This window comes from Sus scrofa, chromosome 9, assembly GCF_054392235.1.
Source record: "Sus scrofa isolate SSC_HxYL_T2T_F1_AM1 chromosome 9, Sscrofa_HxYL_maternal_Yorkshire_Landrace_v2.0, whole genome shotgun sequence".
In the NCBI taxonomy this organism is placed as follows: Eukaryota; Metazoa; Chordata; class Mammalia; order Artiodactyla; family Suidae; genus Sus; species Sus scrofa.
The window spans coordinates 108,170,537-108,196,384 of record NC_139391.1 but is presented as its reverse complement, the minus strand read 5'-3'; the positions used below and the strand labels follow the sequence as shown (position 1 = coordinate 108,196,384).

Genomic DNA, 25,848 nt, shown 5'->3' with positions numbered 1-25,848 from the left:
ACCATCTACAAAAAGAAAACACAAGAAAAGATGTGAATGTTAAACAAAAGGGACCAGTAATAATCTAGGGTGCATCTGCACCATAGAATATCACGTAGTGGTAAAAATGAACTGAAAAGACTAAGTAAAATCCATAAAAATATGTGTGTGTGTGTGTGTGTGTGTGTGTGTGTATGGTGCTATCTTTGTGCAATGAAAAGGAGGAAATAGGAATACATTTTTATATTTACTGATATTTTCATAAAGAAATACGAAAAGAATACACAAGAAAACAGTAAAAGTGGCTTCCTTGACCTGGGGGAGTGATGTCATGGAGACAGGTATTGGAGTGAGGCTTTTTATTATACCATTTTAATATTTAAACTGTATCAAAGTGTTACTTGTTTTCACGGCTTAAGACCGACACCCAGGAGTTCCCGCTGTGGTGCAGCAGAAATGAATCCTACTAGCAACCATGAGGATGTGGGTTCAATCCCTGACCTTGCATCGTGGGTTAAGGATCCAGCATTGCCGTGAGCTGTGGGGTAGGCTGGCAGCTGTAGCTCCGATTGGCCCCCTAGCCTGGGATCCTCCATATGCCAGCAGTGTGGCCCTAAAAACAAACAAACAAACAAAAAAAAAAAAAAAAAGGAAGACACCCAAGGTGCAGACTAATTATCCTTTCTTCTTTCATAGCACAAGTTGTGGATGACCTCACTCGAAATCGATTTTTTGAAAATCCTGCCTTACGGGAGCTGCTCTTCCACAGCATCCATGACGCAGTCCTAGGCAGCCAAGTTCGAGAGGCAATGGCCGAACGGGATGCCTCGGCCCCTCCTCTCCAGGAGGACTCGGAGCCCAACGCCACTCCAGAGGCCTAGATGAGGCATCAGCCCAGGAAGGGGTATGAGCCTCTCACGAAGTTACTCACCTATATACTTTAAATACTAGACACTAGAGGGTTTTTTCCCTAAGGGTAAATACTAGTAGTCAGGGCTTCATTTGGAGGGTGAATGACGCATAGCAAGATGTATCTTAACTTGTATTTTTCTTAATGGACTGTTTCAAAGATGTTAGCCTCTTGCCTGCATTTATTGTACAGTGACATTTCTGTTACTTTTTAGTATGATCTCTGTGAGCCAAGCACTTAAGAATGTATTTTCTTTAAGCTCGTTACCCACAAATCAGATACGCTGTCCCCAGATGGCTTGTAGTTCTTTGCTTCTGTGCTTGTTGGTCTGTGGATTTTCTGTAATCAGAGTTTTCTCACAAAGGGGGAAAACTCAGCATTTTCCAGAAGTTCATCTTTTAAAATAGCCACTTAGAGAGTTCCCGCTGTGGTGCAGTGTGTTAAGAATCCTGCTACAGTGGCTTGGGTCGCTGTAGAGGCATGGGTTTGATTCTGGGCCTGGTGCAGTGGGTTAAAAGGATGTGGCATTGCCATGGCTGTGGCATACATCGCAGCTGCAGCTCAGATTCAATCCCTGGCCCAGGAACTTCCAAATGCTGTGGGTGGGGCCATAAAATATTAATTTATTAATTAACCACTTATTGTTATAGAAGCAGAAAATTAGAAAAGATAGACGAGCAAAAATAAGAAACGTTGCATTCAAGATGACTGCTAACACTTTAATGCATATCCCTCTAGGTCTTTTTCTATGCATATATAGTTACACCTTTAATCAAAATAAGATCAGACTCTACGTAGTGTTCTGTAACCTATTTTTTCCCGTCAGTAATCTGGTTTCTCATTCTAGAACATGTTTACCTCAGACCTTTTGTCTCCACGTGTGTAGTTGGTCTGTCCAAACTAGTATTCCTCCTGTGACCTTCTACTGCAAGTGGCCATGCCCCTCTAAGTCCCATAAGTCTGTCTGAATCTAGCATTGACCCTTTTTTGAGGACATTGACTTGTTAAAGGGAGTTGGGGCAGTTGTCCTGTCGAGTCCCATCTTGTGAATGTGTCCACTTGCTTTTTCAAGGTGTTGTTTAGCTTGTCCCTTGATTTCCTGAAATACCCATAATTTAGAAGTTATATTTAATTAAAGGCATTACAGATTTGAATAATACTTTTTTGTTGTTAGAATACATCATAGGTGAGACACATGCTTCCAATTACATCACAACAGAAAACAAGTAATATCTAGTTGACCTAGCATTAGCAGTGGTGAGGAGTTCCCGTTGTGGCTCAGGGGAAACGAATCTGACTAGGAACCATGAGGTTGCGGGTTCAATCTCTGGCCTCGTTCAGTGGGTTAAGGATCCGGCATTGCCGTGAGCTGTGGTGTAGGTTGCAGACGTAGCTTGGATCTGGTGTTGCTTTGGCTGAGATGTAGCCTGGTGGCTATAGCTCTGATTTGACCCCTAGGCTGGGAACCTCCATATGCCACAGGTGCAGCCCTAAAAAACAAAAAAACAAACAAACAAACAACAAACAAAACATTGATGAGCTAGCACTGCATTAACCAGACCAATCCCCCATTTACATTTCTTCCTTTGTGACTAGTGAGCTGTATGTATGGTGTTCTTCAGCATTGAATGAATGCCCAGTGCCCTATTAGCCATTCACCCAGAGGTTTTAATATCCAGTGATAATCCTTGTCTAAATCAGTAATTAAGGTTTGTGAATTTTCTTCTCCAATTCTCTCATTTCTTTTGCATTTATTAGTTGGTGTTTCTGTGTAAACCACACCTTTCCTTCCGCAACTTGAGCTACTTGGTCATCCTTAAATACAGTTCTTACTGGAAAAGCAGATTAAATGTTTTAATTTTTTTCCATTCGATTATCAACTTCAAAGTAAGCAGTTGGTTTACTCGATGGTAATAAAATAGACTCATTTAGATTTCTTTTTTGGTGTAAATATAGACTCATGAATTTTTATAGTTTTAATGTGTTTCAGTCCATTATAGTTACTCTTTTTAGTGTTCAAATTGTCACACCTGTGGCCAGGAGGGGCCCCTAGAAGTTTTGTGGTTGTTGCTAGTGATGAAGTAGCCTTGAAAAACAGGCATTTTAGAAAACTAACTCTTGGGTATAATTTAATGTCTTCCTTCTAAGTCTGTGGAGTTATCGGTTAATTCTTCATCAGATTCAATTTTCAGCCTATGAGTGAGTAAAATGCTATTTCCACCATTCTCGATAGTTATTTAAAAGGAATGGAAAGACCCGTAAGCCAATTATCACAAGTTTTCGCCCCTGTGGTTCAAACCACCAGCTCACTCCAAACCACAGCACAGGTATTAGCCAATCTGCCCAAAGCCTCATCTGCTAAGGTTTCCTGCTAATAGCTTGTCTTTTTTGTGTTTCTTTATTGACCCCTTTGATGAGTTTTTGTAAAGAAAATGCTTCAGAAGAAAAGTGCATCAGGAAAGAACTAGGGTAGCTGGGTCTACTCCAAACCAGACCCTGTGGTTTGTTTAACTCCAATCAGGTTTCTCAGTGACTTTACTAATTTAGTTCCAAGTAGACCCCCTCCTTGCTAATCAATACTTTATCTAGATTTAGAGTGAAATTAGATTTGTATCCAGTTATTTCCTTTGCATTCATCACACATGAGATCAGATACATCTGCACTCTGATACAGACTGCCTTCTGAAAGAGCATGTAGTTATAGGACCTCAGCTTATACTAGAAACTTTTATGAAAGGACTTGCATCATTTCAGCCATTAAAGTAGAATTTAAGGATTTTAAACAATGTTATAAAATATTTTAGCACCAGTCTTCAACAAATGCTTTACACACAACAAATACTCAAGTCCTGGTTGATGATAAATTGAGAGTAGTATACAGAAAAATACTTGTCTATAGCTTATGAATTTGTATTTAACTTTTCTATCCTTTAATTTTTAACCTCTTTTGAATAGAATTCTATCATGTACATAAAGGCACTTAAGGCTTACTGAGGGGAAATATGTTTTCGTTTCAGCATGCCTCTAATAATATGAGACTGAATTTAAAATGTATTTTATCTATATGTAAATATTTTGGAATGTTTTACTTAGAATTATTTCATATAGTAGGAAATTTCCTGACCTTTTTTTACTTAGTCAGGTTTTGTCTCTACTTCCTTTCTGGACCTTAAAAGTTGCTAGTGTATATACCTTTCTGTGTTTTTCAGTCCTGGTTCAAATTCAAATTCTTACTGGCCTATCAAAATGGGCATAATCCACACCGATGGCTGTAGGGACCAAACCAGCCTAGTTTTATGGCATTATGGGAAAGCCCTATTTTCTGGAAGCTTCTGTATAGTGAAGTCTTTCTCAAATGCCGTGCAGTATGACTGTGGTTGATCTCTGTCTCATGGACGGATGGGTTAGGTTTGCAAACACTATGAACCAGGGACCAGGGAACTCTTCATTCATGTCATAGACGCTGACTCTGAAGAATCAGATGGCAGTTGAGAATGGGATCCCAACCGCCATCTCGTCTTCAGTGGGACTCAGAGAAATAGTGAGGGCCATGAATGCTCTGCAAGCCCAAGGAGAAGCTCATTTTGTAGTTTTCAGGTAACATCTAAAATATCCATTCCAGTAGTTCCCATTGTGGCTTAGTGGGTTAAGAACCCGACCAGTGTCCCTGAGGATGCGGATGCCATGTTGCCGTGCCTGTGGCCTAGGCTGTTCCCTCGCTTGGGAACTTCCAATATGTGGTAGGTGTGGCCCTAAAAAGAAAAAAAATAAAAACTAAAAAAAAAAAAAAACCAAAAAAACCTCCATTCCATGGGAGTTTCCATTGTAGCTCAGTGGGTTAAGAACCCAACATAGTGTCTGTGAGGATGTGGGTTCAATCCCTGGCCTCACTCAGTGAGTTAAGGATCCGGTGTTGCACGTGCAACTTGGATCTGGCGTTGCCGTGGCTGTGGTGCAGGCTGGCAGCTGCAGCTCCAGTTCAGTCCCTAATCTGGGAACTTCCATATGCCCCAGGTATAGCCATAAAAAGAAAAATAAAATATCCATTCCATGTTCTTTGATCCTGTGTCCTTACTTGTTTAACAGAGAAACGAGGTGCCTGCCTCCAAAGATAAATGTTGAGAAAATGACGCTGCCCTTCTGTGGGTGTGGAGAGAGGGTAGCAAACACAGTGAATCTGCCCCAGAGTGGGTGGGTATGTTGTTCTGTATTTAGGGGGTGGGGGGAAGGAAGACAATGTGGTGAAGACTTTATCACGTCTTCCCCCTTAAAGATAATTAATCAATTTAAACTCTTAAATTCAAACACAGCCTCTTTGTGTGAGACCGCATGCTTTAGTGAGTACAGTGATGCTGTTGGTCCTTTTTAGTTTACTTTTCAGGAATGTTTTTAGCATTCAGTGTGTTTAGATTCTTTCTTATTTTATTTTATTGAGGTATAGTTGATTAACAGTGTTAATTTCTGGTGTAAAGTAAGTGACTCAGTTATATATAATAGTTTGCATTTGTTAATCATAAACTCCAAATCCATTGCTACCCCCACCTTCCCTTGATACCCAGAAGTCTATTCTTTATGTCCGTGAATCTGTTTGTTTCATTGATAAGTTCGTCTTGTTATATTTTGGATTCCACACATAAGTGATGTCATATTTGTCTTTCTGATTTACTTCACATAGTATGATATCTCTAGGTCCATGTTGCTGCTGCAAATGGCATTGTTGTTTTTTATGCCTGAGTAGTATTCTGTTGTGTATACACCACATTGTCTTAATCCATTCATCTGTTGATGGACATTCAGGTTGTTTCCGTGTTTTGATTATTGTGAATAGTGCTGCTATCAACATAGGGGTGCATGTGTCCTTTTGAATTATAGTTTTGTCTGGATATATGCCCAGGAGTGGGATTGCTGGATCATATGGCAACTCTAGTTTGAGGAACCTCCATACTATTTTCTGTAGTGGCTCCACCAACTTGCATTCCCACCAGCAGTGTAAGAAGGTTCCTTTTTCTCCACATCCTCTCCAGCATTTATTTCTAGACTTTTCAAATGATGACTACTCTGACAGGTATGATTTGATACCTCATTATAGTTTTGAGTTGCATTTATGTAATAATTAGTGATGTTGAACATCTTTTCACGTGCCTGCTGGCTGTCTGTATGTCTTTGAAGAAATGTCTGGTTAGGTCTCCTGCCCCATTTTTGATTGGGTTGTTTGGTTTTTTGTTATTGAATTGTATGAGCTGTTTGTTTATAGATTCTTAATATGGTTTGAGTGCTGATAAAAGTTGTTTTGAAGACTAATACAAGTATTATCTAATTCTCCATATAGCCAACCAAAATGCATGTAGTGGTTTTGAAAGCCCTCAAATCCCAACAACGAAATGTTCTCAAAGCCAGGACTACACCAGGTAACCTGCCCTCTTCTGGATTTAATCAAGTTTGAGCATCTCAAAAATCTATTTTTGCCTTTGAAAAAGGCTTATTACCAGGTTTTCCATTGCACTGGGGTAGATATAGCATTTCAGCTTTATTTAACAAATGAGCCTGAGCTTTGTGGAAATTAAATTTTATAAATCCAGTCACATTTTTAGAATGTTTTTAGTTTTTTTGAGGATCGCTACAGTATTTTTCTTGAGTCATAAACCCTTTGTATTCTGATTTCTCGGCACCCTGATATCTGTATAAACATAGGTGTCTGTAAACACACATGCATATTTTAGGTGGAGGCAGTTACCAGTGAATGTTTATTTTCTTTTTAAATGGGTTACAGATATACTAACTACATAGTGTTGATGCCATCTGCCTACATATGCCTGAGTAGAAACACCCGGATTTTTCAAATAATTCACTGTACACTTATTTAATATGTGGCCAGTTAGATTTTTATCATGTGACTAAGATGTCAACATTACCTGGTCTATGACGTTAGTCCTAAATGAGCTCAGCATACCCACTTTGAGTTATCTCACATTGGCACATATGATACATGTGGCTATGTGAAAAGTATTCTCAATGCTTAGATTTATCAAAGCAGCATAAAAATACACACCTTTAGTACTTACCAATAAGCATAACCTGGAAATGGTGTACTCTATTTCACCCCCCATGAAAGACTAGGGCGGGCTTAGAAAAAAAATTTTTACTGATTAAGTTCACAAAAATGAAAAGAGAAAGGATGTTGGTTGGGTTTTACAAACAGCTTTAATTTTTCTGCTTGAAAACTTTCATATTTTAAATATTTCAATGGAACACTTATAGCGTTTTTTATGTTGTCAACTTTTTCTTTACTGAATTAAAATGTATCCATTAAAATGTATTGACTCTCACTATTTTGCATTATTTATGAATATTGAACTGCAATAAAAACATTCTTTATTGTGTTGGGGTATCAGTGTTGAGAAGGGGTGTGGAAGGGGGTAACTGGTAGAAGAGGGGAGGGAATGTGGTGGTGGTTGTACAAGAAGTAAGTCTAAAGAGCTCTGTTTAGAATTTGAATACAGCTTTTATTTTAAAACTTTATCACTGTAGACCAGAAGTCCAGCAGGAGCTTTACCAAAAATTTAAACCATCAATTCATAAAATGAAAATAAATACTTCTCTGGATGAAGCCAATTCTGGATTTCTAAATGAGATTATAGTATGTATATATATTTTTTTCTGCTTTATACTACTTGGCTAGTCATGGAAGTCAACAATTTTTGATTAATTTTAAATGAACTGAAATGGCAAAGCAAGACACATGGTATCAGATGCTTCTTACACTTTAAACAAAGTTTGGCCAAAGCTTTATTATTCAACATTGTAGGAAAAAAACTGTGGAAACGCATGTGGTCATGTACCTGGATGGGCCACTGTGATGAGGGCTGAAGAGCACAATGAATGAGCATGGGCCATGGAGCTGACAGACTTGGACTTGAATCCCAGCTCTGCTACAAGGAAATGAGGTAGGGAAAGTCTGCATCTGTTAAATCCACCTCACTGGGCAGATGGGAAGATACAATGAGATAATACGTGTACAGCACCCAGCCAGCACATGCCTACAACATACATGGTCGAAGCAAGCACTTCACGATTTGGAACCTTTAAATGGTAGCGAGTCAAAACCAGCCCTGTATCACCCTTTACTGTTCTACAGAGGAAAGACATCTGAAAAAAAGCATACAATTTTTAAACCATTTATTTTGTGTGTGAAATGGTTATTAAGTCCTTCTATCAGGTTAGGATTCCAATGAAAAGTGTTCTCATGAACATCTCTAGGGCTCAGTTGTATGTCATGTAGCGAGGAGTAGCACTGAACTTGGCATAGGACTTAATAACCTTATTTACAGCTTCCAAGAAATCCTTCTCCGTAGCAATTTTTCGCCGTGCTCGGATGGCAAACATACCAGCTTCAGTGCAGACACTTCTGATCTCAGCACCTTTCAAATGAAAAGGAAAAAACAGACTTAATTAAGTAGCCCAAACAGAAAGACCAGCAACTAGAAGCAAGACCTTTCCACCTACCCGTGCTATTTGGACAGAGTCGTGCTAACAATTCAAATCTGATATCTCTTTCAACACTCATTGAACGGGCATGGATCTTAAAAATGTGAGTCCGACCCTAAAAATAAGGCAAGTGACAAATATTAAAATGGAAAACATCACAGGAAGAAAAAATTCCTTTTCTACAATGAAATGATGTCCCCACCTCTAGATCAGGTAAGCTAAACTCAATCTTCCTGTCCAGTCTCCCTGGCCTCATCAGCGCTGGGTCCAGAGTGTCAGGTCTGTTTGTGGCCATTAGCACTTTAATGTTGCCTCGAGGATCAAACCCGTCCAGCTGGTTGATCAATTCCAACATCGTTCTCTGCACTTCATTGTCACCCCCAGCACCATCATCAAAACGGGCCCCTGAGAAGAGCAGAGAGAGGCTCTTCAGGTCCACTCAGAGCAGCGCTCAGCACAGTAAATCTCAGCTTGCCACAGGCCCTCCAGCCCAAGGGAACATCTCAGTTTTAAGCAAATCCTGTAAGAACAGCCTGCTCTGCACAAAACTAATGAGGTCTTTATTTAACATAGGTTCTGCTAAAGTATTCTTTTAAATCCTCTTTAGAGAATTTTGTTTAAGTCACTCGAAAACACCTCTGTCATCTAACACATCTCAACTAGGCAACAGAATACATGCAAATTTTAGCGCTATAATGGTGTTTGATTAGATGTAAGAAAATGCTACACTCATCTAAATTCCTCAAAACTGTCCTTAACAAAATGGCAAATCCACAATACAGCAGAACTGTGACCGCTATATCACACTGATTGGATATATTAGAATACTCTAGGTTAATGTTGATACTGTCCTTCATTTCAACCAAAACAACACCCCCCAAAAGGCCTCCAAATATACTTTTTCCATTTTTAAACTGTATAAATACATAGTTGTATTAATGTATTTAGGTACATTATAAAATTTTTAAAAAATGGAAATGTAAAAAATGAGATTAAAATTAAATATGAAGGGAAAACTGTAGTATTTTCTTCCTGCCCACTAATAATACTCTTTTACACACAGTCTGTTCTGGAAATGAGTTTCAGAGCAGCCTGACATAAGGCTTATTCCAATGATACTACAAAAATGACATCAGGGTCACAACACTGACAGACTGGGGTCAAATTACAGCCCTGGAATAGTAACTACAGAATTTCCAAAGCCCACAACACCCAACCAGTCTACAAGTAAGACTCCAGATAACCTAACCACCAACTCTGAACAGTGTTAAATAACAATTGTCTGGACACATGATGCTTATAAAGTTAGTACAGACTATTTCTAAACTCTTAACAACAGCCAAGGCCTATAGAACAGTATAGTTTTCAAAGTCTATCACATTTATTACTTCAAACCTCTCAAAAACCCATGAAATAAACAAGGCAGGAATTACTCCTTTTATAAGATGAACAAACCAGAGCTCAGAGTTAGTTAAAATAACTTGGCTAGATCACAGAGCTAAAACTACTTTATCAAATCTATGGTGCCCATAATATAGTTATTTTATGTACACTTTATGATAAAGAATTTGAGAGAGGCCAATGCTACATAGTACTTCTTTCTTCCTTTTTGGTGTAGCCCTACTGTTTATTAGATCTGTGACTCTCATGTGCCAAAGTTCATAAATGAGTTGGAATCAAAAGTGTGTACAAGATTAACATAACGTGAGAACTCTACACATACTACTACAGAATTATGATTCTCATGAAACCCGGTCCTGAAGTAGTTCTCTAAGATGCCATACTTACCTCCAATAGCATCCTGAAGTAGTTCTCTAAGATGCCATACTTACCTCCAATAGCATCGATTTCATCAAAGAAGATAAGGCAGGCTTTCTTGGTTCTGGCCATTTCAAAGAGCTCTCGAACCATTCGAGCCCCCTGATGAAAAAAATAATTTGTTAATTTAGAGCTGGTTTTAAAATCTTTTAAACTATGAGAAGTTATGCTTCCAACTTTTCTGTATTTCAAACAGTATCCTTGACCGTCATTACTAAAGCTTTTTCAAAGACTGAAGTTTGTTACCTATTCCATCAAATTAATCTTAGCAGCTTTGAAACAATATTAGGTAATACCGTGATTCTCTACCTGTGAAACAGCCAACAACTTTAAGACCAGAAGAGGTCAAATTAACATAGTTAAATATTAATAAAAGCACCATTTCAGTCAGTAAAACTTAGGGAAATAAAAGCATCTAATCTATCACTTGGCATTTCTGATCACTGAATTTGATTTCTAAGTTTTGATCAGGGAATAAAACTGTATCTCAACTCTTGCAGATCTGTTCTAATTCTTGTTATGAGAATACTAGTTATTAATGCTTTAGATATAAAATATTCAGCTCTAGACTTACTCTGTAATGAAAAAAATCACGTGTGTATATCCCCACGGGTACACATTCAGACAGTCTCTGTTCTCTTTCTCAGTACAACATAAAGCGCTGTCCCTGAACTGAATACGCTTTTGAATCCATTCTCTGGGGATTTCTGAGGTATTTATCTTACAAATCAAATCTCTAGAAAATGTCATTCTTCTGAGTTGGGAGCATACTGATTAAAAATATTAAGCAGTTATTTACTTCCAAATGACCACAAGGTAAGTCCAGTGGCTTCTGAACTGCTAATTACGGTCCATCAAAAACCTTTAGGTCTCACTCTTTCCATGTGGAACAGCCATTTTAATTTCATCTCTGCTTTAGAAAACTTTCACAGAGCTACATATTCTTTGGCTATAATAAGTTTACTTACCTCACCAACATACTTCTGCACAAGCTCAGACCCAATAACTCGAATGAAGCAAGCATCGGTCCTGTTAGCAACTGCCCGAGCACAGAGTGTCTTGCCTGTACCAGGTGGACCAAAGAGCAGCACACCCTTGGGAGGCTCAATGCCAAGGTTAACAAACCTCTCTGGCTGTGATGGAGACACAATTTTTACACTTATCACATCATAAAAATACTACTTCTACTTCAATATATTTAACCAAAATTATTAAGTCCACAATCTATACACTTGACCTGAATAAGAATTTTACCATTCTAAGATCAAAACTATACATATATCAATACACAAGACTGAATGGCTTTTAAAGGTATTTCCACTATCCAGAGTTAACAAAACTTTCCCCCCTAATTTTAAAAAATTACAATGTTTAAAGAACAAAAGTATTATCTCATATTTAATATCCTAGTTTTTTCCATTATCCCAAGTTTAATCTGATTCATTCATTTCTTTTTGATAACATTAAAACATGATTTTTTCCACAATAACCTATAATATACTAACATATTGCTAAGGTTACACCTCCCTCTCCTGTCACTCTAAATAAAAGATCTTTCTTTTGCTGAACAGACTTGACTGCTCGATCCTTTTGCGTTCTCTCTCCTAGAACTTACCAAATCTCCACACCTCTACCCTCTACCCCCTCAAAAATTTTCACTTGGGAAAATACAATTTTAAAAGCTATCCAACATACAGGCATAATTTTAGTGTACAGTACACAAAAGGTTTTCACATCTTTATACAAAGAAATTGAAAAGGGAACAGACTCAGCCACTTACATGAAGTAGTGGGGTTTCAACTACTTCTCGAAGTTTCTCAATCTGTTCCTTACAGCCACCCACATCACTGTATGTAACATCAGGCTTTTCCTCCACCTGAGAGAGAGATGAAAACATACAACATAGAGCCACATGCTTTTGAATACTAATCCAAGTATTCTATCCAGTAGAACAGACCCAGTACCCTAAAAGAAAAATCAGACTTAAACAGCAAGTAAGAAATTCAATAAAAATGGAATATAATGCCCAATGTCCTCGACACACTTGCTATATTATTTGTTATGACACTAAAGTGAGAGACAAACTAGTAAAGACTTTCTCATCTGAAAAGTTATTTTTAAAAATTTGGCAACTCTTTAATACATACACACATATTAATATTTTATTAGTTAAAAGTCTCAATATTTTTTGAGACAGATGCAGTAATAGTCAAAGTCACACCACTTCTTTTCCCTCTCATAGTTTCTTACCTGCATCATGGTAACTGTGGGGTCAATCTTAGGAGGCAGTGGAATGTGAATCTGATACTTATTTCTGTCCACACTACAGAGGTAAAAAAAAGATCTTCACTAACACATTCAAAAAAATTACAGAGTAAATTACGAAGTGTTCTGTATATCTTCATTATATTAATGCAATCCTTATAACCATCCTAAAGTAAGTGCTTCCTTCACCAATACCATGTTACCTTAAACAGACTGGGAAACTTAACTCTACAATTCTGGACTTGCTTTGATCATGACATGTGAAGCCATAAAAAGCCTAGTGGAGATGGGAGAAAGGAAAGGGGTGGGAGGTCCGGACTCGGATTCAGAAGAAAGGATGTTCAACTGTAGAATTCAATAGATTGCCCCCCCTACACCATGGCACCCGGTTCATCCATGTGAACGAAAAACAAGGATGTACAAGCGACATGGCATCTTTAATGAGAAACGAGCTTTACTGTGAAGAGAAATCTTACCCAACTCTCATCCCTTCTTCAATGTCGGTAGGTGCTACCTGATCACTGAGATCCACCACAAACTTGGCAAACTGCTTCACATTGATAATGTACTTTGGGTCCTCCGAATCAGCGTTGATTATCTTTGTACATCTAACACGGCAAAAGGCTTGATTAGAGTAAGGAACCCGAACCACGAGTAATGAATTCAAGTAACTAGATTCTCTCCTGGGCATGTGGTATACTAATGAGCAGGTGTAAACTAGAACTGCCGAAACTGGGCCACTGCTGAGGATCACTCTCTACAGCATATGCTTAACTCTATCCCAAGGGTCCACTCAACTTTAGCCAAGCCATAAAATGTTTAAAAGATACATTCCCCTGGAAAAGTAAACCCAAATATTTCATCACTAAGAAGTTCTCTGATCTCTTTCTTTGTCTTTCGGCTGCCCCCATGGCATGTAAAAATTCCTGGCCCAGGGATCAAACCTACACCACAGCAGTGACCCCAAACCACTGCAGTGACAGCACCAGATCTTTAACTCACTGTGCCACGAGAACCTGTCTAAGTTCTTGATTCTCATAACTATATGCCTTTATTACTGAAACTCCTCTATATCTTAAGTTATTCTTTTTAATTTCCTTCAAGACAGTCATCTTCTCTTACATCAAGTATAACTGTGTTTTCATTCTTCCCTGAGTTTATACTTCCAATCCATTTTCTGTTTGTTTTTGCTTTTTTTGGCTGCACCCAAGGCATGCAGAAGTTCACGGGTCAGGGATCAAATGTGTGCCTCGTACTGAATCTAGAGCTTTTATCAGCTTTTTGTTCTCCCATTAAAACAAAAACCCAAAGTAAGATTAACAACATCCAGCATTAAAGACAGACACCAAGCAAGCAAAGAGCAAAAAAGCATTTTATATGAAACAAAAACGTTCCAGTTAGCCTTAGCTTCCTTAGAGATGAGAACAAGTTACAACCGTGATATAAGAATTCAAATGAAACATATACATTGAAAGAAAGAAAAGTTCCTGGAAATTAAAAACAGCAGGGAAAAAAATCAATACATGGAATCAAAGTTAAGGAAATCCCACAAAAAACAGGGCAAAAAGACAAAACAAAGAAAACAGGAGAGAAAGATTAGCATATTAGAGGAACAATCCAGGAGTCCAAAGCCCAGTAATGGAAGTCCAGAATAGAGGACCAAGAAAATGGAAAGAGGAGTTCCTATCATGGTGCAGCAGAAATGAATCCAACTAGGAACCATGAGGTTGCAGGTTCCATCCCTGGCCTCGCTCAGTGGGTTAAGGATCTGATGTTGCCAATGAGCTGTGGTGCAAATCGCAGATGCAGCTTGGATCTGGTGTTGAGGTGGCTGTGGCATAGGCCGGCAGCTGTAGCTCCAATTCGACCCCTGGCCTGGGAACCTCCATATGCCATGGGTGTGGCCAAAAAAAGACAAAAAGAAGATGGAAAGAAATGATTAACAAACTGTTTCAAGAAAATGTGCCACACTGAGAGCTCATGCACCACATGCACACACATGAGAGCCCGGCACCACAGATGAAAACAAACGAATACCAAGACACAAAGGCATGAAATTTCAGAACAGTGAAAACAGAAAGAGACCCTACAACTTTCTGAAGAAAAGCAGGTCACATATACAGGACTGGGAGTCAGGGAAGCAGAAAACAATGTAACAATGCCTTCAAAAGTTCAAAGGAGAAGAACTTTCTCTGAGCCAATACGCAACATAAAAACAGTACCTCTCACATGATCCTCTTTCAAGAAGCTACCAGGGAATATGGGTCACTAATGAGTGTGGCAGTAAACCAAAGAGAGAAACTCAGGGCACACAAGCAACAGGAGAGAGGCAAAGGCAACCTCCAGGGTAAGAAGTCACAGAATGATCGTGATCAACGGGCATACCGGGCAACCAGTCCAAAGTGAGGGGCATGTCGGTAAGTGCTGGAAAAGGCCGTTCAGGAAGATGAGTCTGGAAGAGCACCTGCTGTAGCTGATGCACCCAAGGTACACCGAGAAAGCCTGAGGGCCTGACACAGCTTAAGAGCAACTGAGACAGTAAGGAAAAGGGGGGGGTGGTTAGGGTTAATTACAGACAAAGAGAATCAGGCAAATGAAAAAACAAGACAATCAGGACAAGGCAAAGAAAAAGTGGTACAAGGAAGCAGTTTACTAACAGCTCTTTGTGAACAGCGTTTACTTAGCCTTAATTCTGAAAACACTAATACTGAACTAATTAAAATTTTAAGGTGATTAATTACACTAGGAGGATGTTGGAAATAGGAAGGGCATGTCCTAGGGATGAAGGCAGAGGAAACAAAGCAAAACAAAATCCTCATCTTCCATGGTGGGAAACCACCAAGTACCACCTGAAACCAAAAATAATCAAGAAGCAATCCATAATATACAAAACTTGTCGTTATCCATTACAAACAGAAAGGTGGAAACTAAAATAAGCAGCTAAAAATTTTAAAAATAAGTGTCTCCAGGGAAAAAGGACTGGGAAAGACAAATGCTGTTATAGAACTATTTAACTCTTTAAAACTATCACAAAATAAAAAACAAATAAAATAGAAAGACAGAAATATGGAAGGATAAGAGGAAGAAAAATAACCCTGCTGTATTAAAGAGACAAAATTAAAACAAAATTTTCAATGATTAGAATAAATATGGAAGAAAATGTTTATAACCTTGGATTGGGAATAGGCCTTTCTAAGCCAACATTAAAACCCAAAGGTATATGAAAATATTGATATATTTACCTCTTAAAAAACTAAAATGTTAGTACGACAAAAGGTACCAAGAAGTTAAAAGTGATAGACTAAGAAAAAAATATTTGTAGCATATTTAACAAAGATTAATGTGCACAATATATGAAGCACTCCTAAATAACAAGAAACAACCCAATAGAACAAAACACGAACGGACCAAAAAAATACAAATGTTTAATAAGTATAAGATGTAGCTATCACACTAGTAACCAGCACAACACAAATTACAGTGATTGGGGTTATTTTTTTGCCCAAATGGCAGGAGTGTAAAAATCAGTATTCACATGTCTTGCACTTATCAGGCAAATACGTATTTCCCTTAAAATCTATTGGTAAGAGTGTGAACTTGCCAAACCACTTTTTCCCCACACATTTTCAAAACAGCAACGTCTTTGTTCCCATAATTCCTCATCTAGGAAGTTATGCTATAGAAATACATGCACATACAAGGAGAATTATCTAACATGAGTGTTCAGTGCAGCACTATATATAATAACAGAAACTGCCAACAGCCCAACACCTACAGAATATGGTGTAATTTTTAAAAAACAAGAGAAACAATAAAGAGGTACATACATATCAAAGACAATGCAAGATTTCTAAGATACGTAGTTATATCTAAAAAGAAAACAGGATATGTTTCTTTCCATGCACCTCTATACCTGAAGATACACAGGAGGATTAAGAGGACTGAACTACTTTCAGTAGTTCCGTCTGAAGAAGAGGCAATGGACAGTGAGGTTTTCCTACTTTGCTCTGTATCTTCCTGTATCAGGTGAAACTTTATACAATTAATTCTCTTTTAGGGCCGAACCTGTGGCATATAGAAGTTCTCAGGTTAAGGGTCGAATCAGAGCTGCAGCTGCCGGCCTACATCACAGCCACAGCAATGCAGGATCCAAGCCGTGTCTTCGACCTACACCAGAGCTCACATCAACACCAGATCCTTAACCCACTGAGCGAGGCCAGGGATTGAAGCCATATCCTCAGGGATATTAGTCAGGTTCTTAACCCGCTGGGCCACAACAGGAACTCCTCACCTGCTTTTTGAATAACTGTTTTAAGGTATAGAATTTTAACCCCCGATACTTTTGTAGAAAGCTTTATTTACTTGGAATATAGAATAAAAATTCTTTATAAACAACTGCACCACACCTAAGATTTTAAAAAGTACCTGAAACAAAGATACTTCAATAAAATTAAATTTAAAGAAAGTACCTGAAAGTACAGATAAAAATAAATTTCCACAGAGCACTATGCATACCTTGCCACCTGCAAAGGCTGTTCACTCTGGAGTGTTTGCTTATCGGCAGCCAAATCCCAGAGTGCTGGTGGGGCCAGGCCAGTGTCAGACTCTTTAATTCCTACATAAAGAAAGATTACAAAAGTCAATGAAATGAAAGCATCACTCTAAAGCAAGCTTTATCAACCTCAGCACTACTAACATTTTGGACTGAGTAATTTGTTGGTGGGGAAGAGTCCTGTGCATTTGTAGTATGGTTAGCAGCATCCCAGGCCTCCAGCCACTAGGTCACTAGTAGCACCTCCCTCTCAAGTTATGAGAATCAAGAACGTCCCCTGGAATTTCCATCATGGGGCAGTGGAAACAAATCTGACAAGGAACCATGAGGTTGCGGGTTCGATCCCTGGCCTCACTCAGTGGGTTAAGGATCTGGCATTGCTGTGAGCTGTGGTGTAGGTCACAGACGTGGCTTGAATCTGGCATTGCTGTGGCTGTCGCTGGCAGCTGCAGCTCCAATTAGACCCCTAGCCTGGGAACCTCCATATGCCACAGGTGCTGCCCTCAAAAGACAAGACCAAAAAAAAAAAAAAAAAGAATGTCTGTCTCCAGACACCAACAAATGTCCTGGGGGATGACCCCAGTTGAAGACCACTGCCCTAAAGTAGTCACAAGCCAAAAAATGTAATGCCCTATTTGAATTTTTTTGTGCACGTCAAATACTATAGAACTTCACCACTTGAGTTCCCAAGAAGAAAAGTTTCCAACTATTAGGCCATAGCCCACTTACTTCCAGCAATACTATGTGAGATGATATTTTTATGCACGAAGAAATTCTGCCTGGTTATTAAGAGTCTACTGAACTGAGCTTTCACCAACAGAATCATTACTTGCTTAAAGAATGATGATGTTTCTTAAATTCTTAACTGCTTAAGCATTAAATTTGCTTGTCAAAGGTAGTGAAAGAGATTATTAAATGAGATCCAATTTCTTTTTTTTTTGGCCACGCCCACAGCACAGCTTGCAGAAGTTCCTGAGCCAGGGATCAAACCTGAGCCACCACTGCAGCCCAAGCCACAGCAGTGACAACACTGGATCCTTAACCCACTGCCCCACCAGGGAACTCCTGAGATCCAATTTCTGAACAGATAGGAAAGATAATTTTTTTTAACCTGTGATTCATGAAAGAGTAACATCTGTATTTCAGCTCCTTTGATATAATTAAACCATTACACACAAAGAAAGGAAACAGGAAAAAAAAAAACAACTTATATACCAGTGAGCTCATTAATCTTCTTGAGAAGTTGTTGAATGTCATCTTCAACCTGTTTGATTTGCCTAGAGTAAGTGCTCTGACCCTAGGAGGTAAAAGTCAGTTTAATGAGAAATTTATTTAAGTGTAGATAAAAACTTTTAACATTTACACTTGCAATTGCTATTACTGTCCTAAATAAAGCTTGTGAAGTAGGGGGGGGGGGTCTGTATATCATTTTTAGAACTATTCCTAAACCAGTATATTCCCCCAATGCACCCTTATACAAGATAACAAATGAAAATCATGCCTGAAATTATCTAAAATTCAGGCCCATTCCTATGCCATTTCAGATCAATTCATTTTCATACATTTTAAATATAGTAAATACTTGTGTAAATTATTTCAAATATCTCTCAATATATGGTACCACATTTTAATTACAAATAGCATAGCAAACGCTTAGACATATTGGATGTTTACTCTGATCTATCCTAAATAGAAAGAGTAGGTAGATAACTTTTTTCAGTGACGATAAGAATAAACTCCTAGACAGTCTCTTCTAACTATTTTGGAAGAACAATACCAACAAGTCCTCACTTCAACATAAAACATCTATACTTTGTGGACAATGAAAGGACTTACATAAGTTTTCAGCAACGCAATATCCCCCTCATCCAGAGCTAAAAGGAGAAAAATAACACATGAAACTCAAAACAACGACAAACAGATCTAAGCTCTGAGCAATTCCTTTCTGTTCAATTCAAACTGCATTAGTTGAGAAAAACTGTGCAAACTTGTAACGATATAAATACAGTCATCAGATAGTCCCTGGACTCAAGGAACTTTTTATCTAATTGGGTGAAGGCGGATTTTAAAAAAGTACACAACACAGCGTCAAAGTGACATGACACAACAAGGATAGGCAGCCCAAAGAAGAGACTTTGAGAATCAAAACGATCTGAGCACCAGACCAGCAAGGTCATGCATATTTGGTAAGCAACCTTGGAAAAACTATTTAATTTCTCTGAGCATCAGTGTTCTCATCTAAAACAGCTCATTTCACCCTCATTGTTGCTATAAAGATCAAGTAAGATATGGATGAAGAAGTACATAAATTTTTACACGTTAGTCCTAACTGTAGAGAAGAGATAAATCTCTTAATTACAGAATGATAACTCACCCAGAGAAATACACAGATGAAATGTTAAATCTCTGTTTTTCACTAGGTGAATGAGTACCTCTCTCAGTGGGAAAGAGTAAGATGAAAGGAGAGGAAGTGCTCTCTCTGATGGGTGGGTGGAAACTAAGAAAGGGTGCTAGAAGAGGTTGAAAGTATTTAGGGAGGAAAGAGTGAGAGACAAGACAACCAAAAACCACCATAAAAACATTTAAAAAGAGCCTATAAGGGACAAAAGAAAATGGCATAAAGAGGATTCTATAAGAAGGGCTACTGTGAAGAAATCAAGTACAGAAGTGCTGCGGGTCAAGGGTCAAGTGCATAGTCTCTAAGGAGAGTAATCCAGGACTACCTGTAAAGATTACCACTTCATTTCTAAAATTTACCCTACAGCTTGTGTTTGTGCGTGTGGTCAAGGTTATATGAACAAGGTTACTCATTGCTCTATACTGGCCAATAGTTTGGAAGCAAACGAAACGTCCATCAGCGCTGCTGAACACCTAATAACTGGGAATACCATACAGACAACACGGACTCTAAATGATATGAACTTATCCCTAAAGCATACTAAGACGGTCTTAAAAGGCACAGGTAAATCATGTAACACTTATGTAGAAAAATATAAAAGGAATATATAGGCAAACTTGCTTGTATATACATAGCCAATGTCTAGAAAAATAAAGCAAAATGGCAACATCAGTTGCCTTCGTGTGTAAGAGGTAGCTAGGGTCAAGGATGAGACACTTTTCAATCTGTCCTTTCCTGTCCTTAGGGTTTTGAACCATGTGAATTCATGTCAAAGAAATGTTTTTTAAAAAAGAAAACAATGTCTCAGGATCCTGGCAACACAGTGATAGCAGCAAACTGTCACCTGAGGGGGAGGTAAGACAGTAAAGAGGATCCAGCGGGGTTGACCAAGCGCCGCCAGGAGAACATTTCGAGGCCTGCAAGGCCAAGAGGGGTACATGACTTAAAGCCTGAGAGCTAAATATAAGAACTTCGACCAGCTGGAGATGAGTATGGAACTTAGAGCTGGAAGAGGGGAACGGAGAAAACAGGGAGGTCAACCCGGCCGCCGCCCCCAAACTAGATCACTAGCCCCACAAAAGCGACGGAGCGCCAAGCCCGGAGCAGGAATCCAGCCCCCACACCCCACCCCTCACCCCGGGGACCAAGACTGGTCCCGCCCCGGCCCGGAGCTCCAGCCGGCGTAAACTGACCTCGGATGGGCTTATCGTCCTTCTCATCTTCTTTGGTTTTCCGCTGATCGGCACCGAGGTAGTCCGGCATTTTAGGAGCTCCAAGTGCCTCGGGACCCGTGTGATTACACAGCACCTTCCTCGTTTCCGGTGGTGCCCTCCCTCTCCCTTCCCCACCGGAAGTAAAGCTGGATCTGCGGGCCCTTTTACAGCCGCGCCAGGCGGAAGAGCGCTCTGGACCCGCGCTGGCTTCAGATCGCAGTTAATGACAGTACGTGGGATTTCCTGTTGGAAGGAAGCGTTGGTCTAAGGTCTAACCTGGTCCCGCACCATGGGCAGTTCCCCGAGCAACAGATTTCAAGACCAACTCAGGCTCAGGTGCTGAGTTTAAATCCTGCTTTAATCATTTACTCTGTACTCTTGGGTAATTTCTTGAATTTTGGTGTTAATTTCCCCGTGAACTCACAGCATTGTGGGTGCATAAAATAACAGTGTGAAGTACGTAGCATAATTAGTTACGCGATGAGTACGGGCTAGATTTACAAATAGAGTGAAGGTAAATAGGAGTTGTTCATTAATTTGATGTTAACAAGGGATGAGAAAGTAGGTGGTTTCAATTTTTGAGCCTGCTGCCATACAGTGATAACGATGGTCAGGGTAAAGAGCAGGTTTTGAAAGAAATTAATTTGGAAGATGAGGAATGGAAGAGAGCAGTTAGGAAACAATTGTAGAATTTAGAAATGAAAACAGTAATAATAATGAAAAGCCTGACCCTTCTGTACACAGTCCGTAGAGTAAAAATGCAACCCACAGGATGGGAGAAAATATTTATAACTCATATATCTGGCAATAGGTTAATATCCAGAATACATAAATAAGTAAAACTCAATAACAAGAAAACAAACAATTGGTCTTTTTTCAACAAACAGTGTACTTGAATGGACATCTCTTCAAAGAAGTTATACAAGTGCTTAATAAGCACATGAAAAGATGCTCAACATCACTAGACCCTGGGGGGTTGCAAATCAAAACCGTGAGATACCACTTTTTACCCATTAGAGTGGCGACTACCCGAAGAAAAAAGTGTTGGGAGGATGTGGAGAAAATGGAAACCTTGTGTACTGCTGGTGGGAATATAAAAAGGCGTAACCACTATGGAATACAGTATTGCAATACCTCAAAAAGTTAAAAATAGAATTATCAAATGAACCAGCACTTCTAGTTCTAGGTATATACACAAAATAATTGAAAGCAGGGTCTCAAAGAGGTATTTGTTCTTCCATGCTCACAGCAACATTATTCACAACAGTCTAAATGTGGAAGCAACCCAGGCAACAGATGAATGGAAAAATAAAATGTGCACACAATGGACTGTTATTCCCAACCCTAAAAAGGAAAGAAATTCTGACATATTATAATTGTTAAGACATGATCCTGAGTAAATAAGTCACAAAAAGATCACTGGTGTGTGATTTCACTTATATGAGGTACCTATAGTAGTCAAATTCACAGAAATTTAAAGTAGAATGACGGTTGCTAGAAGGGAGGTGGAAATGTTGAAGTGTTGCTTTATGGGTGTAAGAGTTTCAGTTTGGGAGGTCCCGCTGTAGTGCAATGGGATTGGCAGTGTCCCTGGCACTCTGGGATGCAGTCACTAGGATGCAGGTTTGAGCCTCTGCCTAGGACAGTGGGCTAAGGATCCAGCATTCCTGCAGCTGTGGTGTAGGTGGCAACTGAGGTTCTGATCTGATCCGGGAATTCCATATTGCCTGCGGTGGTCAGAAAAGGGGGGAAAGGAAAAAAAAAGTTTTAGTTTTGCAAGATGAAAAGAATTCTGGAGGTTGGTTGCGCAACAAAGTGAATATACTTAACACTGGTAAACCGCACAGTTAAAATAGTTGAGATGAGGTGTTCCTGCTGTGGTGCAGTGGGTTAAGGATCCAACTGCACTAGTTCCAGTTGCTGCGGAGGCACAGATTCGATCCCTGTCCTGGGAATTTCCATATGCTTCAGGTGCAGCCATTGGGAAAAAAATGGTTAAGGTGGAAATTTTGTTAAGTGTATTTTACTGCAATTAAAAAAAAAAAAAAACAAACCTTTATCGACCTTAGAGGTGATGGTGAGAATAGATGGCGTAGGTGTGAGGAAAAAATTACTGATACTAAGAAAGTGGGAAGTTCACTTGTGGTGCAGCGGGTTAAGGATCTGGCATTGCTGCACATTGCTGGCATTGCTGGCACAGGCTGCAACCGTGGCATGGGTCCATTCCCTGGCCTGGGAAATTTCCACATGCTGTAGGAGCAGCCAAAAGAAAAGAAAAAGTGGGTTGCCTCGAGACTTAGGGATCAGGAAGAGGCTTAGGAGTAGACGAATAGCTTTGTTTTTTGAAATAACAGTTTCATCATACAATAGATAAACAGGCCAATTCTATGCATTTAAAGTGAAAATGTAATTCTTAGAGAATGATTTGCTAATTTCTGATTTTCTTTTCTGAAGAGTGGCATATTGGTCTTGTCTTTTTTTGCCCAGCCTATTCCAGGTACTGTGGCAGTCAGGATGGGGCGGAGATCTGTGAATTTTCATCAACTGGTTTCCTTTTCACCTCAGTCCTAGAAGGAATAATATAACAAAAGTATAATTGACACCCCATCCTCCCACCCCTACCCACAGCATGTGGAAGCTCCCCACTAGGTAAGCTGCTGCAGTGCCAACGCTGGATCCTTAAACCACTGCACCACAGGAGCACTCCCTATAACTGATTTATTAAACAGATCTTAAACAATTAAGTTCCAGAGTTCTGTAATTGGGAATATCTTGAAAGAAAACTTCATGCTGCTAGAACATCATAAAATGATTTCTGCCTTGGATTAGAATCTAACACTAAAGAGGAGTTTCTTCTTAAAATGATATGAAGATTAAATGATTTAGCACAGGTAAATTAGTAATAGCAAACCGGCGTTCACTTCTATTATTATTTACGTAAACACAAATGCATTACAGGTGTATACATACAGAAATTCTCTATGAATGTATAGTTATTCTCAATGCTAGTTCGTACACATCTTTTCATTTTTTATACAAGTCAGCTACTACAAAAATCACCTGTTAGTTATAGACAAAGTAGTGGTAAATTAGAACACAGAGCTGCTTTAGAAAATCATGTTCTAAGTGTTGCACGGGGAAAAACAAGCTTTTTTTACCCGGGAACTGATAAATCTAGGAACCTTTCATTCGTATTACTTATGTTCTGCAGTCGGATCTGAGTTAGTAAAGGACCTAGGCTGCCGCACACGTTGGCGGCGGAGTAGGTGGGGGTTGAATTTGCCCACGCACCACGAAAGATTCATCCCGGAAGTAGTTAGTACTCGGCTCCATGCGCCGGTTCCTGGGCTTCGTAGAGCCAAGGCGCGAGGCTCGGACTGGGAGGTAGAGCTGGAAGGGACTCTAGGTGCCCTCTGCCTGGGACGCAAACCGCTGCGTCTGCGGGGCCGGCCCCGGCGCCATCATGCTGCTGCTGCCCAGCGCTGCGGACGGCCAGAGCACCGCCATCACCCACGCTCTGACCTCTGGTACGTGCCCACTCAACCCCGGCTCGGTCTAGCCTCAGCCCTCCCTGCCTCGGTCCTCTACCTCGACGACCCCGAAACCTTTCTCCCCTTCCCCCTGGCAACTAGCTCACAGAGTATGGGGTCGTGACGAGTGCCTTTTGCTCCCTGCTATAAAGAAATCCTTCCTTAGACTGGAAGGAGGGAGGGAGGGGGGCGTCTTCCTTTTGCCCCCGCAGTTTCTTTCTTGTCTCGCGGCTGCTGACTCATGGATCTGGCGGAGCAGTTCGGGACCGAATCCTTCCCTAACCTAAAAAGGTTTATAAGCATCTCCTTGCCGGGGGCAAGAGACTGCCCGCAGCGACTCCCCACGTCTAGAGCCCCTACGGAGCCTAGCTGCTGGTGCTGTATTAAACACCTCTCTTCCCTTCTACGTTTGCTCAAGCTTTGTTAAGTGTCCCAACTCAGACATTGCCCCTCGTATTCAAATGAAAAGACCATTTCATATGCTGGTGTTAAGACTTGTATAGACAGGCTTTTAAAGGCAAATCAATGAAGCGAAACTTCACCTATGTAAATTAGCTGTCTTCAATTTTTAAAAAGCGAAACTTGTCTTTTCTAGGTTCTTAGATTAATAGCCTAAAACAATCATAGAATTGTAAACCTAAAGAGTTTCTGGTTTCAGTGATTTCACTGATTACCATAGCCATGGATACTGATGCTTGTTGTATGTGATTTTGGACGTATCTCATGGCACATGTTCGCGTTTTCAGAAGTGTCTGTGTAATCTCACAAGTAAAGGGAAAGGCTTAAAGTGCAATGTTCTTAAAAGCCACACCTGCGCTACACAGGTAGTGCTTATTTAATCGTGTTTGAATCCTCTCCTGTGTTTGGTAGGAAAAAAAAAATCCTAATTTCCCCACCTAATTAAAACATGGAAAGTCAGCTGTTTTTAGAAAATTGTGGCAATTTAGGTACAAGGAAAAACTTATTATCTGAGTTAATTCCAGACAGTAAAGCTTTTTGCTTTCATTTGAATTATGAAATTAAAATTAATGGAGTTCCCTCGTTGCGCAGCGGAAATGAATCCAACTAGGAATCATGAGGTTACGGGTTCAACCCCTGCCCTGGCTCAGTGGGTTAAGGATCCCGCGTTGCCGTGAGCTGTGGTGTAGGTCGCAGAAGTGGCTCGGATCCCGTGTTGCTGTGACTGTAGTGTACGCCATCGGCTACAGCTCCGATTAGACCCCTAGCCTGGGGAACCTCCGTAAGCCGCGGTGCGGCCCTGAAAAGACAAATTAAAAAAAAAAAAAAAAAGACGACGACGATGTTCACTTTTTTCCTGACCCAAACTACCTGTTTTGAATTGTTAATGTACAGCCGTATAGTGCCTTACCCCCACTTCCCAGGAATAGAGGCTTACTTTAAGAGTTTGTGATTTTCCAAGTGCTTTTGTGGTCTGTTGTTCAGTCTTCCAAGGAACCAGTGAAGATAGGTATTGTTCCCATTTTACACTTGAAGGTGTCACTGACTCATTTCACGTAGCTGCTGATTGTCAGACCTGCTCTGAAATCCAGAGCTGTTCTACAGTAGCACAGCTTCGTTTGTAAATTCCCTTTTAGCTACTTGAAAATTGTTTTTCAGAAAAAAATAAATGTTCCATCTTAAAATATTTGAAAGAGATCTAAACTCAGGTTTTAATAATTAAGACATTTTGAGTTGTT

The 25,848-nt window shown here is 39.8% G+C and overlaps 3 protein-coding genes across 19 annotated transcripts in view; 2 read left to right on the top strand and 1 right to left on the bottom strand.

The window, feature by feature from the left end:
- SLC26A5 (solute carrier family 26 member 5) overlaps positions 1–7,210 on the top strand; it is a 77,552-nt gene extending 70,342 nt beyond the window's left edge. For 12 of the 16 annotated variants that reach the window (XM_084974085.1, XM_084974076.1, XM_084974083.1 and 9 more), the window contains one exon: positions 676–2,828. In XM_084974085.1, the coding sequence (XP_084830211.1) occupies positions 676–860 (185 nt within the window). In that variant the 3' untranslated portion in view covers positions 861–2,828. 16 annotated transcript variants of the gene reach the window in all.
- A 159-nt stretch (positions 7,211–7,369) lies between these two features.
- PSMC2 (proteasome 26S subunit, ATPase 2) lies at positions 7,370–20,735 on the bottom strand. Its single transcript, NM_001245008.1, is given in 12 exon segments — positions 7,370–8,307; positions 8,393–8,489; positions 8,577–8,779; positions 10,207–10,294; positions 11,161–11,325; positions 11,973–12,068; positions 12,443–12,515; positions 12,934–13,065; positions 16,973–17,072; positions 18,225–18,306; positions 18,846–18,883; positions 20,601–20,735. Coding segments are annotated over 12 exon segments (1,302 nt in total). The 5' UTR covers positions 20,671–20,735; the 3' UTR covers positions 7,370–8,149.
- A 3,200-nt stretch (positions 20,736–23,935) lies between these two features.
- DNAJC2 (DnaJ heat shock protein family (Hsp40) member C2) overlaps positions 23,936–25,848 on the top strand; it is a 29,596-nt gene continuing 27,683 nt past the window's right edge. For both annotated transcript variants that reach the window (XM_005667717.4, XM_003130242.6), the window contains exon 1: positions 23,936–24,148. Coding sequence is in view for 1 of the 2 variants with exons in the window: in XM_003130242.6 (XP_003130290.1) it covers positions 24,085–24,148 (64 nt within the window). In the remaining variant the exon portion in view is untranslated. The remainder of the gene's footprint in view (positions 24,149–25,848) is intronic.